The sequence below is a fragment of the Macrobrachium nipponense genome, chromosome 21, assembly GCF_015104395.2.
Source record: "Macrobrachium nipponense isolate FS-2020 chromosome 21, ASM1510439v2, whole genome shotgun sequence".
In the NCBI taxonomy this organism is placed as follows: Eukaryota; Metazoa; Arthropoda; class Malacostraca; order Decapoda; family Palaemonidae; genus Macrobrachium; species Macrobrachium nipponense.
Genome location: NC_087212.1, coordinates 30718744 through 30734309, shown reverse-complemented (window position 1 = coordinate 30734309; position 15566 = coordinate 30718744). Strand labels below are relative to the sequence as shown.

At 35.8% G+C, this 15566-nt stretch overlaps 1 protein-coding gene across 1 annotated transcript in view; it reads left to right on the top strand.

The window, feature by feature from the left end:
* Nucleotides 1–15566, top strand: part of LOC135197900 (cell adhesion molecule DSCAM-like) — a 457768-nt gene that overhangs the window by 219357 nt on the left and 222845 nt on the right. The window contains exon 3 of the mRNA XM_064225122.1: nucleotides 12221–12381. Within this exon, the coding sequence (XP_064081192.1) occupies nucleotides 12221–12381 (161 nt within the window). The remainder of the gene's footprint in view (nucleotides 1–12220; nucleotides 12382–15566) is intronic.

The following is a 15566-nucleotide window of genomic DNA, read 5'->3' as shown; positions in this document are numbered from 1 at the left end:
TAAGGTTTAAGTTTCCTCTATATTTTTCCTTAAACATTATTCATGTAACAGTTTACTTTTGACCGCCCATGTTTGCAAACGCAAGTCTTCCCATCAAATCTTGCGCCGGGAACTCAATCAATCATTCGTGATTGACGTGTTTCAATTCGCCTGTCGCATCAAGGAAAAATAAATGTCGAAAAACGGGCGTATGTTTTATCTTTACGAGGGTCCAGTGGAAGTTGCTGGTGATGGACTTAAAATTTGTCCGTTTTATGGTTAGTATTGTTATTGCTGATAGTTTTATGTGTATATTTTCTATGTATTTTTTCAGCAAAAAGCAGTTTCTCCCTGAAGGGTGCAGAAAACAAAAACTTGAACCTAGTTGTTTTTGTATTCCGTTGACTGCAACATCAGTCGTGAAATTGAACGAAAGAACAGAGCCTCAGGTTCTTGAAAAATCTGCCCAAAAACGCCATCAGCATCAGGTAGATCAACCGTTACATGAGCAGAACATTTTATTACTCCTGCAGAAACTCGCGCTTTGTGCATTTAGATGTTTTTACGTTGCATAATGCTGACAATCTGTAACATTTTGACAATTGTCCAGTTTAATTTAACTCCCGTTTTCATTTGTCAAAACATGTTTTATTATTACCAGTCTGATTAAGTAAAAAACATCGAACACATTCATTTCACAAACAATAAACCTTTACACCGCGTCCTTAGGTGTTTCCATTTCTCGTCTGTTCCTCTCATCTTACACTTCATATAAGTCGCAGACCCTCCTCTTAGAATTTCAGAATTTTATAATCCATGTAGCTACAACAGTCACACGCTCAGTTCTCGTGTCATCCATGAAGAATACTGGGCTCCACACACACTCAAATTGATACTTTACGTTTTGCCTGCAAAGATTTTTATTGATTCATCCCTCAAATTAGATCCCTAACCGTAAAAATGTTCCATTCGAAGTGCCTATGTAAGTCAGCTAATTCCATTTAGGCTTCCTCTAAAGTTTAGGAGTTTAAATCATTCTCTGTGATCTGATGTTCTGACTTCCATTTACTTACAATCCTGATTAACTTACCTCTTTTTAAGAATTATTCAGCTCTTAAGTTCCCATTGCTGTCAATCACTGAATCATTCATCACTATTCATTAACGCATAACTTCACTGCGTCTATGAAGGCTAACATTTGCAATCTCCACTCAAATGTGGGTGCGCACAGCTGCCGGCCGAAGTGGGGAAGAAAATAAGTAGTTGAAGCAGAGTATGTGGAGACATTGGAGTGGCTGGTTTGGCGTGAAACTATTCTCTATTTTTTTCCATCTATCCACCCGCCAGTGGTGTTTGGATATGGTAACACTGCGTCCCGGGCTTTAGATAGTTACGCTATGTGTAAGTTTTAGGTAAATAAAAGGATATCTGAGTGTACATTTGCAACTGAAAAGTGTTTTAATAATTTACTGTATGCTAATTACACTGTTAATATTCGAAATAGGATATTGTTATTATTGTTGAATGTAAGCTGAATGTAACTATCTAAAGCCCGGGACGCAGTGTTACCATACGCAAACACCACAGGCGGATGGACAGATGGAGAAGAACAGAGTATAGGTCTGAGAGAAGAGTATTATGTCTCCATGTCTGTTTAGTACCTTTATGAATGGAAAAAATTGTAGGTGTTCCTAAGTTGTTAGATCAGCAATGTAGTGAGGAATGGTTGATGGTTGCAGATGGTGCAGTACTGATTGGGGATAGTGAAAATAAAGTGTAAAGGTGTTTGTAGGAAGTTCAAGCTGAGATAAAACATGAGTAAGATTAAGGTTATCAGGGTAAATGGAAACCATGAAAGAATGGAAGAGGTTTATTCATACTGGTCTTCCGTGTAAATTAGAAAGTTAATAATATTGGCAGATGTGAATCACACTGAAAAGGTTAAAACAGAAAGGTAGCAGGTTGCGTTTAAAAGACTGATAAAAAAGAGACTTGGGGTGTCTATGGAAGAAGAGGGAGTGTATGGAGGGATTGTTGAGCCATTTCTCCCTCATAGAAGTAAAGTGTAGGTATTGAAGGTGAATTCAAGAAACAAGCTTGAAGCTTTGGGATGAAATGTTGCAAAGTGTTTGTTGCATACAAAAAACTGAAAGGTGAGCATTGTGGATAAGCAGAAATGGTAAAATGTCTAGCCTAAGTAAAAGAAAATAAAAGTGTTTTGCTATGGCTCACTCATGTAGGAAGAATGGGCGATGGCAGGCTCGGGGGAAAAGAGTGTCTTCTGGAAGTGTTAGGAAGGGAGCAGGAGAGGAAACCCTACAAAAGGCTGGCTAGATGGCGTACAAAAGATACTGAAAATGGCAGGTGTGGATGTCTGTGACGTGTGAGATAGCGTGGTGAATGGTGCCTGTGGGTTTGATGCGCTACCGAGTCTTTTGTGTATGAGGCAGTTTATGTTGTAGGAGTTTTTCTTCACAGATCTTCATCAATGATTCAACATGATAAGGCATGAATGGGGCAGTTACAATATTTGTTATCTTCAGAACCTACTTTCAGTCAGGGGAGAAGGTTTAATCGTATGTGTGTGTATATATATATATATATATATATATATATATATATATATATATATATATATATATATATATATATATATATATATATAACAGAAAAAGATTCGTTAGGACTGTTCTTCCCCTAAAAATATTGCAGTAATCCGGAAGCTTGTTGTTTTGCCAAAAGATTTATCAGCTTTAATGCTCTTATATGATATGGAATATAAAAGAATATGTTTTTATAATCCGTTGTTTTCTTCAAGTTGCAGTGGATTTTTGTTTTACCCAGAATTATTTATGATTATTAAATGGTCCCTTGTTTTCAAGTCATTTTTTAGATTTAATCTTTTTTTCATTTGCTGTATTTTATTTTCTATAAATGCTTTTGATTTTTTAAACAATCTTTGTACAGATATATGAGTTCCGATTACTTTTTTGATATAGAATTAGAATGACGCTTTGATGTTCGAACAACTGATGCGTAAAACGTGAAAAATAGATTCTGTCATGGATAAAATAAATAAGTATTCACAGGGTTGAGCAGAATGGTCTCTCTTGTTTTATTATTTCAGGTAAAACGCGTATCGGAAAAATACATTCTCCTCTTATAAATCAAATACGATGAATGACTGCTTTTATTATTCGTCGAAAAGAAATTTGAACACCGCTTTCCATTTATTATGGTAAATGAAGCTCCATCTCGTGTGTAGTCTCGGAAATCTGAATTTGTATCGTGTAACTTTGTAATGTTAAGCTTCATTTTTTTATTACTGTATGTATGAGGAGACATCTATAACTTATTTAAGAATACTGGAAGTCGGTGTTTGTGCAGCTCTCCTCCAAACTGGTGGATTTAATCCTAATTTGCTCACAGGCGAGAAGCACTACAGCTTTGATTATGTATTTCTGAAGTTCACTCAGACATATTAAGGCATCTTGGCCAAGTGGAACCCTCCTATAAACAGCAGAGATTGCCGTGTTATTGCATCACATAAGGCTTCTTGGTCTACCTTCCCCCACCCCCAACCCACACCTCCCTACCACCGCATATGCCCCACTTTAATGCCAAGTCAACAGCGACCATACCGGGTGTATTTCCTCCTTGATTGAATAGGAGACGGCTAAGAGATTGGAGCCATTGCCTTGCAGTACCTTTAGATATCTATGTCTGTGCGTGTATACATTGTGTATGTATAATTGAATATGTATGTGTGCCAGTATCTCTGAATAAAAAGATCCGATAAATCTGTGGCATGCATTTCACAAGCTTGTTTTCTTGTAAAAATTATAATTTTCTATACACTCTCAAATTGGCTTTTCAGACATTTCCACGGTTAGGTGGTATTCCATTTCGAAGGTAGTTTCAGTGTGTGGCACACTGTATATGTGGGTGTTATTATTGTACTAGGTTTTCTGTCTCACGTTATGAAGAAAACTCTTCCTTTGCAGACTATATACCTAGAATTTGCATATGAAACTAGAATATCGTAGCAAAACAGCTCTCGTAGTTCGATAATAAACAAATGGATACACGTCTGGTGTTTTCTTAGATGTATAATATAATGGTGATTAGTATATTTAACCAACGATGCTACCATGTGTTGGTGGAACAGCTGTCCTAAGTTAATAAAGAAGTTAACTTATATGTATTGGTTTTATTTAGATCAAATGTATTCTTGCTGCCATTAACAGCTGAAAGAATTTCTAAACAAAATGAGAAAACATTATATTTTCTTAAATAAAGCCGTTCTGTAAAGGTATGTAATTTAGTCCATTGGTTAGAATTCTTGCCATACCAGGTGAAGTCAAGGCAATTCAGTTCCCGACCTAGGGAGATCGACTTGAGCTTCCGTTAACCTAAGCTGTTCATACGTATTGAGTGCTAATCGTTACTCGACTGCAGCTGACCAGAAACATTGGGCTGGCAAACTCGTCCCGAAAGTTTTGTACAAAACCATACATACATACATATATAATATATATATATATATATATATATATATATATATATATATATATATACATATATATATATATATATATGTGTGTGTGTGTGTGTGCGTGTGTGTGTGTGTGTGTTGCTGTATCTACATGTAAAATGCATGCATGATCAAATATAAAACTATAGTTATGTCCAAATATAACACTGTAATTATGTACCGTTAACATTTGTTCATATCGTCAGAACATTTTATTTATTTCAAGTAATATGATATACGAAAAATGACTAATAAGTCTTTGTTTGTTTGATGTTTAGTTTGTGAAACTCTTTTAAGCTGTAGTTAAGATAATCCCCCGATTTTTCATCTACCACAAAAGATTTGTAGATAGCTTGAAGCGAAATAACCACCAACAGTTTATAAAGTATTGGTTCATTCATCAAAACTGCTGGCCAAGATGTGGCGTTGCTGAGGCAGAATCCATGATCGGCAGAGGAAAAAGAAATTATATGCAAATAGGTTCTCTGCCGCATATGGTTGATTTTCCATCGCGTTAAGTATTCTCGTATAATCATCTGGGTAAAAGAAAGAAGAGAGAGAGAGAGAGAGAGAGAGAGAGAGAGAGAGAGAGAGAGAGATTTTCGCTCGCCGCTACCTTTAAAATGATCAATTTATGTTCGTACTCTTTGACTTCACGGGGATTCTTATTCAAATAAAAATGAGACTCTGGTTGGAAATTATCAATTACACCACTTACTGCTATTTTTTTTTTATAACTGTGGTGGTGGTGATGATGTTTATTTTATTCATTATAGACTGGTTTCCTGATTCTGTACATCTGATTCTCGTAAAAGCTAATTCTTTTAAAACTTAATTCTCATAAAATCTGATTCTCTTAAAAGCTGATTCTCGTAGAAATTTTTTCTCAAAGCTGATGATCGCAAAAGCTAAGTCTCGTAAAATCTTATTCTTTTATAAGCTGACTCTCGTAAAATCTGATTTTCTTGAAAGGTGGTTCTCGTAAAAATTGATTCTCTTTAAAGCTGATTCTCGTAAAATCTGATTCTCTTAAAAGCTGCTTCTCGTAGAAACTGATTCTCTTAAAAGCGGATTCTCTTAAAAGCTGATTCTCGTAAAAACTGATTCTCTTAAAAGCTGCTTCTCGTAGAAACTGATTCACTTAAAAGCTGATTCTCGTAAAATCTGATTCTCTTAAAAGCTGACTCTCGTAAAAACTGATTCTCTTAAAAGCTGCCTCCAGCCAGAAATGATAGCGGGGCAAAGGGATTAGAATCCGAAATAATGACCATAATAATTAGCAGAGCAAGGCAGAGCTCCAGAATTTTTGGATACGAGTCTTGCAGCACATATAATATTCCGCCATTTGTCGCTTGTAACACAAATAACACTGGATTATGCTCCGGTTGATATTCAACATTCTTCTTCCTCATTTTCAGAGGTAAAGAAATATCCTTTCGTTAATGTGAAAAGAATCTCTCTTGGGGCTTTTCTAATTAGGATTTGGGTTTTCGTTACCTACAATAGAGGGGAAAAATTTATGCGCAGGAATTCATAATTTCCTGGAGCCCAGAATAACGTAGAACGAGAGAGAGAGAGAGAGAGAGAGAGAGAGAGAGAGAGAGAGAGAGAGAGAGAGAGAGAGAGAGAGAGAGAGAGAGAGTTTTGGTAGGAAATGCACAGAAAATATTAGTTAAAACGTCTATTTTTATTCCGTTAATCAGAAAAATATGTGGGAAAGGGTACCTACTTTAATCAAAAATATTTTGAGATGGTAATTATGAAAAGATTTTTGTCAAACTTGTTATTATTGTTGCTGCTACAGTTTTTTTATAAACAATGAGTAATGTAGCGTTAGCAGTATACTTTGCCAGTTTTTGTTGCAGTAATAAATACATTAGAACGTTTAATATTTTAAGCCCCGGGAAAGCTGATTGATATTTTGCATTATATAGCCATTAGGTAATAATGTGATTTATGTATTAATATGTAAAGCTCATAAGACTCTAATGGCGATCGTATTTTGTGATGTTACCTTTTGTTGATCATTTTGCTGTCATTGCGCCCCAAAAGTAAGTGGCCCTGACCTTTTAACTTAAACAGGGATGTCATGCCATGTGATTGAGTGACCCCCTTGTAATTTATGCTCCAATCATTTCCTTGGTTTCTGTATATTAATTATATTTGGACAATTGAATATATACAGGTGGAATAGTTATGATATCAAAACTTCATTCTACGTTAATATATTTCCTTCGTTCTTTACACCTTACTGTATATATTTTACATCCTTATGTCCTTGCAATCTGTTTATATAGATTATGTAATCATTTATTTCCCCTATTACAAACGATCCTTCCTTTGACAAAGAAGATCATTGCCCTTAACAGATGGGGAAGTTATGATATTAAACCTTCATTCTACGTAGATATATTTCCTTCGTTCTTAACAACTTGGTCTGTATTCTCTACATCCTTTATCTTGAATACCTTATTACTTGCAATCTGTTTATATAGATTATCTGATCATTTGTTTCCCCTATTGCAAACGACCCTCTCTCTGGCGCAGAAAATTATTGCCCTGTGATTTCTCCATAAACTCTGTGATGAATTTTTCTACCTAGACGGTAAAAGAAAAACATCGCACAGAATCTTTGGTAATGGCCTTCCTCTGTAGTGTTTGGCGACTTGATTGAGGCTCTGTTGTTTTAGAAAATAGGGCTAAATGCGGGAAATTATGACGTATTTTGAAATCTCATCGAGTCAGAAGACATTCGTTGAAATACATGAAACGCTCATTATCACAGCTTGCTAATTCATTATCAAGTTTAATATGGGGAGAGAGAGAGAGAGAGAGAGAGAGAGAGAGAGAGAGAGAGAGAGAGAGAAGAAATTATTAGGGAAAATAATTAAAATTATTTCTATTCTTGGTTTAAAAAACAAAGCAAAATTTTTAGGTTATGTATATGTATATGTATATATATATATATATATATATATATATATATATATATATATATATATATCATCATCATCATCATCATCATCATCATCATCAGCAGCAGCAGTTGCTAGTCCACTGCGGGACAAAGGCCTCAGACATGTTATTCCACTCTCGTCTGTTTATGGTCTTTCTATGCCAGTCTATACCCGCAGATTTTCTTAGCTCGTCAATCCATCGTCTTCTCTTCCTTCCCTTGCTTCGTTTGCAATCAGTAGGGACCCATTCTGTTGTGTGTGTGTATATATATTAAATATGATATATATATATTATATATATATATATACGTATATATCATACTTATATATGAACCTTTTTTATTATTTATCCTTACGGGAATTTGCTATGCATTAGGAATAGCATGCACTCTGGGAAATTATAATCAACAAGTCCGTATTTCCCAGCCAGGATTCTAACCTGGGGCTTTGATTTGAAATGTGCTTGGGTCAGTGCAGTCTGATTCCCTGACGTTGGCTGCTCGTGATCGTGTCACATACAAGTAAATTTATTTCACTTGGTGCGTATCATTACCGTGTTGACAATGTTGAATTTCACTTCTAATGGGCAAATAGAAGGTGCTGCCAGTTGTTTTGGCCATTTGACCCAAAGAAGGTTCTCCTGAGAATGAGAATTATGTTATTATGCAATATAGTGGTAGCAGTGGTTATTCGTAGACTGAAATCATTTCTTTTTTATTGTACAGAACTATTTTCAAGGTTCCTAAGTGGTGCCTTTTATAGTCGTGATGATAGGTACTTGTGCCTCATTAGATATTAGATATTAATATCTTTCATCACGCATGCGTTTCTCTCTCTCTCTCTCTCTCTCTCTCTTTATTGCTAAAAGTCCTCTTTCCTTAGAATTGCCACTTGAATCTCAAAAAAACCTTCACTCCATGATGATTAAATCATGTTGAAGTTTTGTAGCAAAATGCTAAAAAAGTCTCTTAGCTAATTCATGCTGACTTGTAAGTTACAGAAAACTTTATAAAAGGACATTTGTCGTTTCTGTTTTGTTTCTTTGATAACATCGTTTGTAACAGCAGTGAAAGCAGTGACAACCAAAAGAATATCAAAGATATCTATCTAGCCAGTGAATTACATATTAGCGCACTTTTTTCTTGTGGTCTACTCCTACCTGTATAAAAATATATAATAATATATGTTAAGAATAGGTTCATCTGTAAGATTTCATATGCATGTATGTAGATACTCATCAAATAGTTTTGCAGAAATGTATACAAATGTAAAGATACTTATTTTCTTTTTTCCATTGTGCGTTTGGGAATGGATACTTCATCCTTTTTTTGTTTGAGTTTTCGGTGGTTGGTAATCAACTTTATGACTACAGATGACAACAGAACTGAAAGGCAGCACGCGAGCGGAGAGATGGATGGACAGTGTGCAACGCATGTCGAGATATAGTTGATGTTTTGTAAAAAGGACTTTTGCTTCTTTTGGATAAATAAACTGTAGTGGGAAAGGGACACAGCTTCAGAAGATGTTTCGGTTTGTTGATGTTCTCCTAAAACAGTAGAAATGGCTCCAGTTTATATAATATATATATATATATATATATATATATATATATATATATATATATATATATATATATATTCTTATTGACATACAAATTCACGAGAAAGGTTCACTAAATTGTCAAAGAAATTCTCCAGAGATGTCCATCATTGAATGACACAAAAGTAGCATTTCTAAAGCGCTTTACAATTCTAAACGACGCAAACAAGAAAGAGAGATTGGTGCGTTTCGTCGAAAAGAGGCAAATGCGGCGGCTCCCTATGAAATGTACCCGAATCCGAGCGATAAAGGTATCACTGGCGGCAAACTCCGGCAAACGAGCCAACCAATCAGGATGTCCCAATTAGGCTCGGCCAGCCGCAAGAGTATTTACCAACCATTATCATGCCCGGCAATCCTTTGCTAAAGAAACCAAATCCCCGGTGGCGGGGAAGTGAATGCCAGGAGCCAATCACGGAAGTGTTCTCTCATGGAAATGGGTGGGGAGAGACAGGGGGGTTTTGTGGGATGGGGTGAGGGGGGTGAATGATGAAGTGGCTTCTGAGACGAGCACATCTCTTTAAAATTGTCTGGTGATGTGCAGTTTTTGCATTATTATTGCCCTTGAATTTATATACGCGGGTTTGTGTGTGTGTGTGTGTGTGAGAGAGAGAGAGAGAGAGAGAGAGAGAGAGAGAGAGAGAGAGAGAGTAGTCGTATGAGTAGTCGGAGAAAAATATGTTCATCTGATTCTGTAGATATTTTCTAAGTTTCTCATCTTCGTTCCCGAGTTTTATCTCGTCATTGTTTGCATTAAAATGTCCCAGATTTAAATGTAGTATATTAAAATTTAGTAAATCATTATCTAAATGATACTGAATGATTTATGGAATTAAATAGCTAAGTAAGTAATCTTGGGTTTCTGTTTGTAAGCTTATTAAGTAAAGCGATAGTTTGAAAAATCGTCAACTTTTATTTTATCATCCACATTTGAAGTATAAACGTCATATTTTGCTTATTTTTTTTATTTCATAATCATTAAGTAATACAAGTAAGAATATTTATTATAATCGAAAAACTACATTTGAAATCATATAATTCCGAAGAAATAAGCTGTAACTCGAAAGAGGAGAAGATTGTGCTGCTAAGTAAAAGTATTAGTGTAATGAAGAGAAACACGCGACCCGAGGGAAAATTTATTCTGGAAATAAAGGCAGTTAAGCTTCAGCTGGAAATTATTGCAAAGTGAATCTTCCAGCCGTAGTAAAAATCTTTTACTGCGACGAAAAGTCTCTTTCGCCCGAAGTGAGAAGCTTTATTGTAGCGAAGAAAAAATTGCTACCCTGTGAAAAAACTTGATCAGTGTGAAGAGACCCTGTCAGTGGGACTATCCTGGTGAAAGAATTCGCTCTCTCTTTTTTTCCAAAAGGACGCGTTCCATTTTATTCTAAATGACTGCCTTTTGTAATACAAGTGATTTTACAAAGCGTGTTTTTTCGGTCATGTATTGTCGCTCTGGAATGCCACTCCATTGTGAATTTATCAAAATGGTCTCGTTTTTGTTATTTCGTCATTTATATATAGCTGCATTGCTCTGTCGTTGTTTTCACTGCACGTTTGGTGTCATTTACCTGGAAAGTTTATGATGATCAGTCTTGTGAAAATGAGATTCGTAATGCAGAAACCAAGTCACGAATACTTGTGAAAATTCTTACATGTGTTTGTGTGTGTGTGTGTGTGTATATGTATGGGGTAGTCTTTTATGTGCAGGACTAAATGTATTCAAGAGCTCTTGACGAAAAGTTATTTAAGAGATGAAAGTGAGGTTATTAGCAAAGTTATGGGTCACCTTGTTTATTTTTCCTGAACATTTGTTTCTACAAGAGCTGCCAAAAATATTCTGTGGCTTTAGAGAAATCTTGCTAGCCAGTGATTTAAAATGTTCGTCGTGCTTATTAAATGATTTGTCAACGTTATCGTATTTAAGAATGTATTAGCCATTTGCTAAACACTTCCGTTATCAACAGGTCTTAACCTCTTTTAGGTTGACCTACAGAGGCATCCTTACTATAGCCCGCGGCTTCCATAGACTGGGAGCATCGAAACCCGAAGAATGGCCAACTTTAACGCCAAGAACTAAAATGAAGCGGGGAAAGTGTCCTGAATCAACGAAGTTGGAAATCTCTACTCCTTTGATCTTACCGAAGTTGAACGCTCAAGGGCTTGTTGAACTTCCTGCCATCCGTTCATCTATATGCAAGTGTGTGTGTATGTGTGCTCAATTGTCTTGGTGTGCGTTTGTGTAAAGGTGATCGAGTACGTATGAGATTTGTTTGTATTACGTTTTTTTTCTTATATAAACGTGTTACATTATAACTACATATATTGCATTGCATGTTTTTGATAATCCTTCCTAGAGAATGTCGTAATTAATGGGAATAATGGAGGTTATTATATGGTTCCAAACTTTGCTGAGATCAGTTGCATTTGCCCTGCCCCCCCACCCCCCCTTCACCCTCCTCCCCTTCCCCTCCCAATTAAGTAAATATCAGTCATAGAAAGTAAGCAAGCATCTCTGTCACACGAGAGTTACACGGGATTTGGCTGATGAGGAGCACTTTTACTGAACCTTCCTAATTATTTATACCATGTGATCCGGTAATGGAACTTTTTGTTTATTTGTCTGTTTTAATAGTAATTATAATGTTAGAATTTTCCTATTCCAACACCCTTTGGTAGAGAACAGCCCGTGTGTGTCTAACGCCCATTAATTCTTATGGAGTATTCCTTATCTCGTAGAGAGCAGCCCTGATCTCTCACAGAAAACCTTTGATAGCCGAATGGATAGTTTATCACTTTCATAGCACCGTGGAAGAATACTGTTAATATGCATAAGCTAGACTTTCCTTGATTTTTCTTTGTCTTATCACTCCAGCCTAAAACATCTGTGTATTCGCAAAGATTGAAACGAGTAATGAGCTTCTCACTGCCTCCATAATTCTCGCAAACGAATAGAAATGAACCCTGAGTGCGTTCACAATGTCGAGGTTTCATCTGATGTATCTATTTACCGGAGGGATCTCCGGATATCTTTGTTTTCCACCGAAAATCCATTTTACGATGGTGATAAAAAATATATCTCTCCGGAATCTCCCGAAAGGCGATTTGCTGATATTCCTTTATCTTTTGTTTTTTTCTTTTCCTCTCACAGGTGTTGTGGGACTCGTGTCTATCGCAGGGGCTGAAGGAGGAGGCGGTTCCGTCGAAGAAGGGAGAGGGCCTGTGTTCCTGCACGAGCCTCCGTCTCGCCTCCACTTCTCCAACACCACAGGCGCCCTTCTTCCTTGCTCCGCCCACGGCAACCCCCCGCCCGTAAGTTGTGTTGTCAGCTTTTATTATTATCTTGCGAAAACCCTAAAAACGTTTTCTGCTTCTTGCAATTTAAGAATTCTCCTCTTAATTTTTTACTGGTTTTGTTGGGGTTATCTTGCGTGTTCATTCATTGCAAACTTGGGGAAATCAAATTTGTAACGTGGTTTACATATCTTCCGTTTGTGGTCGCTCTAAAACTATACATATGCCTGATTTCCTTGTCTCTTTCTTTCCTCTCCCACTTCCGTTATCTTCATCCTCCTCCTCTTTTTTTTTTCGTGGGGAATGGGCTGAGGAGGGAGGCAGCAGGCAGGAAGGGCTGGGGAATGACGTCTTGAGGAAGTATTGAATATGCATGAGGAGGACTTATTGGATGGTTGCCTATTGTGACCAGAAATCCATCGAGTCGGGATCAAAAAGAAGAAGATCAGCCACGCCACCGAGAGACGAATGGTATATAAGCCTCTGTTTTGGAGGAAATCCTTTAGTCTTTTTGTGTCGAAATACCTCAGATTCTTGAGCCAGTCTTCAAGTTGCCAGCGTTTACGACCAACCGAATTACCCACAAATCGCCATCTCCTGCGAATGCCTCCTCGACCAGAAAGCCTCTATTTCTACGGTTTTTTTTTTTCTTTATTTTTAGAAATTGTGTTGTGTGTGTGTGCTATTTTCTTTTGTGTTACATTGCGAGGAGTCTGAAGTATTAATTTTAATTGGAAATATGATGGCCATGTTTTGTATATATATATATATATATATATATATATATATATATATATATATATATATATATATATATATATATATTTACACGTCCCCAAATATAGACACGCATATATATTTTTTCAGTCTTGCGCATATTTTTTTTTTTTTTTTTTTTTTCAAAAGCTGGAAAAGTTAAGTTCCAGGGATTGAAGGTGTGTTTTTTTTCTTTCCTCCGCTGTGCTGACTTGAAACAATAAAAAAATTTTAGTGATTGGAACTTTACTTTGCTGGCTCCATGTTGGTGAAGAAAAGTTTGGCTTAAACTTGTAAAGACAAACAAAACTATAGTTGACTGTGAAGGTGCTATCATATATATATATATATATATATATATATATATATATATATATATATATATATATATATATATATATATATATATATATATATATATACATATATATATATATATATATATATGTATATATTTGTGTGTGTGCGTTTTCGTGTGTGTGTGTATGCGTGCGTTTGTGTACAGTTTGTGTAAGTGCCGTGCGCTTGTGTGAAGATTTGCAACAGAAAATAAAGTTACTGTGCGCACATCTGTTAATGTGACAACAAAACATAGCACAGCGTTTTGCTATATAGTTTTGTCTTGAATAAAGAGCTTCAATATATACACGAACATTAAATCTTGATTCCAGATTGCTGTCGTTGACGATTGAATCATGATGTCCTGTGATTCAGATGAGCTCCATCAAGAGGAAATCATTGCCACTAATCAAAATCCATTAATAAACCTGATTCAGCAACTCTTGATGCGGCATCAAAGGTTTACGACGAAGACGCTTTTCATTTTGTGTCTAGAATTTTCTGTTATACAATTAGGTGTTAGGGATTTCGGTTTGAAAAGAGTATATGTACCTTTGGAAGAATTGGATATTATTATTATTATTATTATTATTATTATTATTATTATTATTATTATTATTATTATTATTATTATTATTATTATTATTATTATTATTATTATTCTGTAAAGATTTAATTACTCTTGCAAGGATAGAATCCTTTAGGAAATATATGAAGAAACCCTTACCTTTTATCGTAGGATTCGAAAGAACGCAAGTTAGAGTGAGGCTGACCTAAGCTAGAATGCCACGAAGAAGAACATATATCAATTGCATTTCATCTGGGCGATTGTGAACATTTCCCTTTCGGTTTCGAATAAGGCTATCTGATAAGTGATAAAATCTAGTGGTCTTTGTGGGTTAGTAATAAAACCAAAGCCATGCTTCGTGTTGATGTGACCAATAGATAATTTTATAGTACTATCAAAGGTACTGAGACATTCGAATGGATCAAATCTAAGAATACTGTCACGTTTTGTGAAAATAAGACTGACCTAGTTATTTAAATGAAAATTTGTTTACGAGTGATTCTAAAATAATACGGTACTTATAAGTATTGAAGTGCTTATCTTAAGTAAACAAGCATCATCCATAAAAATAACAAGAAGGTTATTACTCTTTGATAACAATGTAGGAAATATATGAGATACAATGCCTTTTTCTCTGGGCAGTGCATCATCGTAGTACCTTGACTGACTTTAGGGAGAGGTTGTGATTCATAACATTGAGTAACATCTTGTGGACGAAGGCCAAGTCCCAAACGATTATATCACATCTGAGGGAAATGAAATTACTCCTTCTTATAATTATGTTTTAGAAAGCAATAAAAACGCCTGGAGGTTGCTTACACTTGGATAACACTTCAGACAAGGTAAAACGAATGGTAAGGCTTGTGGCGTTAGTTCCAAAACAAAAGTTTAGACAGGAAGCATTAAAAACAAAAGTCAGTTTCAGGAGGATAATGACGTAGTTTTTTTATTATTTCTTGGATTTCGTGTTGTCGAAATTTGGCCATTATCCTGTGTGGTTGTGAACAATTGGAATAACTGTGTAATACCGGGAATTTGGAAATGATTGGAATAGAGGATGCCACGTACATCTATCAAATAAATTCAGTGATAATTTTATTTCTAATCACTGAATACATTTGTTAGATGTTTGTGCTATCCTCTGTTCCATTTGTTCCCAAAATCCCGGTGTTCCACAGTTATTCCGAATAGGCTGTTCAAAACTAAGGCTAATGGACAAATTTCGACAATACGAAATCCATGTTTATAATAATAAAAATTAAGTCATTATCCTCCTGAAAGCTGACTTTTGTACCCAACGCTTCCTTTTGGAACTAACACCACAAGCCAGACCCAAACTTTGTTTTAGAACTAACGCCACAACTTTGACTGACCGTTTCTTTTACCTTGTCTTAAGTATTATCTAAGTGTAAGCTACCTCCAGATATTTTTCTTTCTTTCTAAAATCTGCGTAAACATGTTACTCTCCCCAGTACATCTGAAAAAGGTGTGCATTGATTTTTTTTTTTTAGTTTTTTTGTATTTGTTGTCTTATACTGTT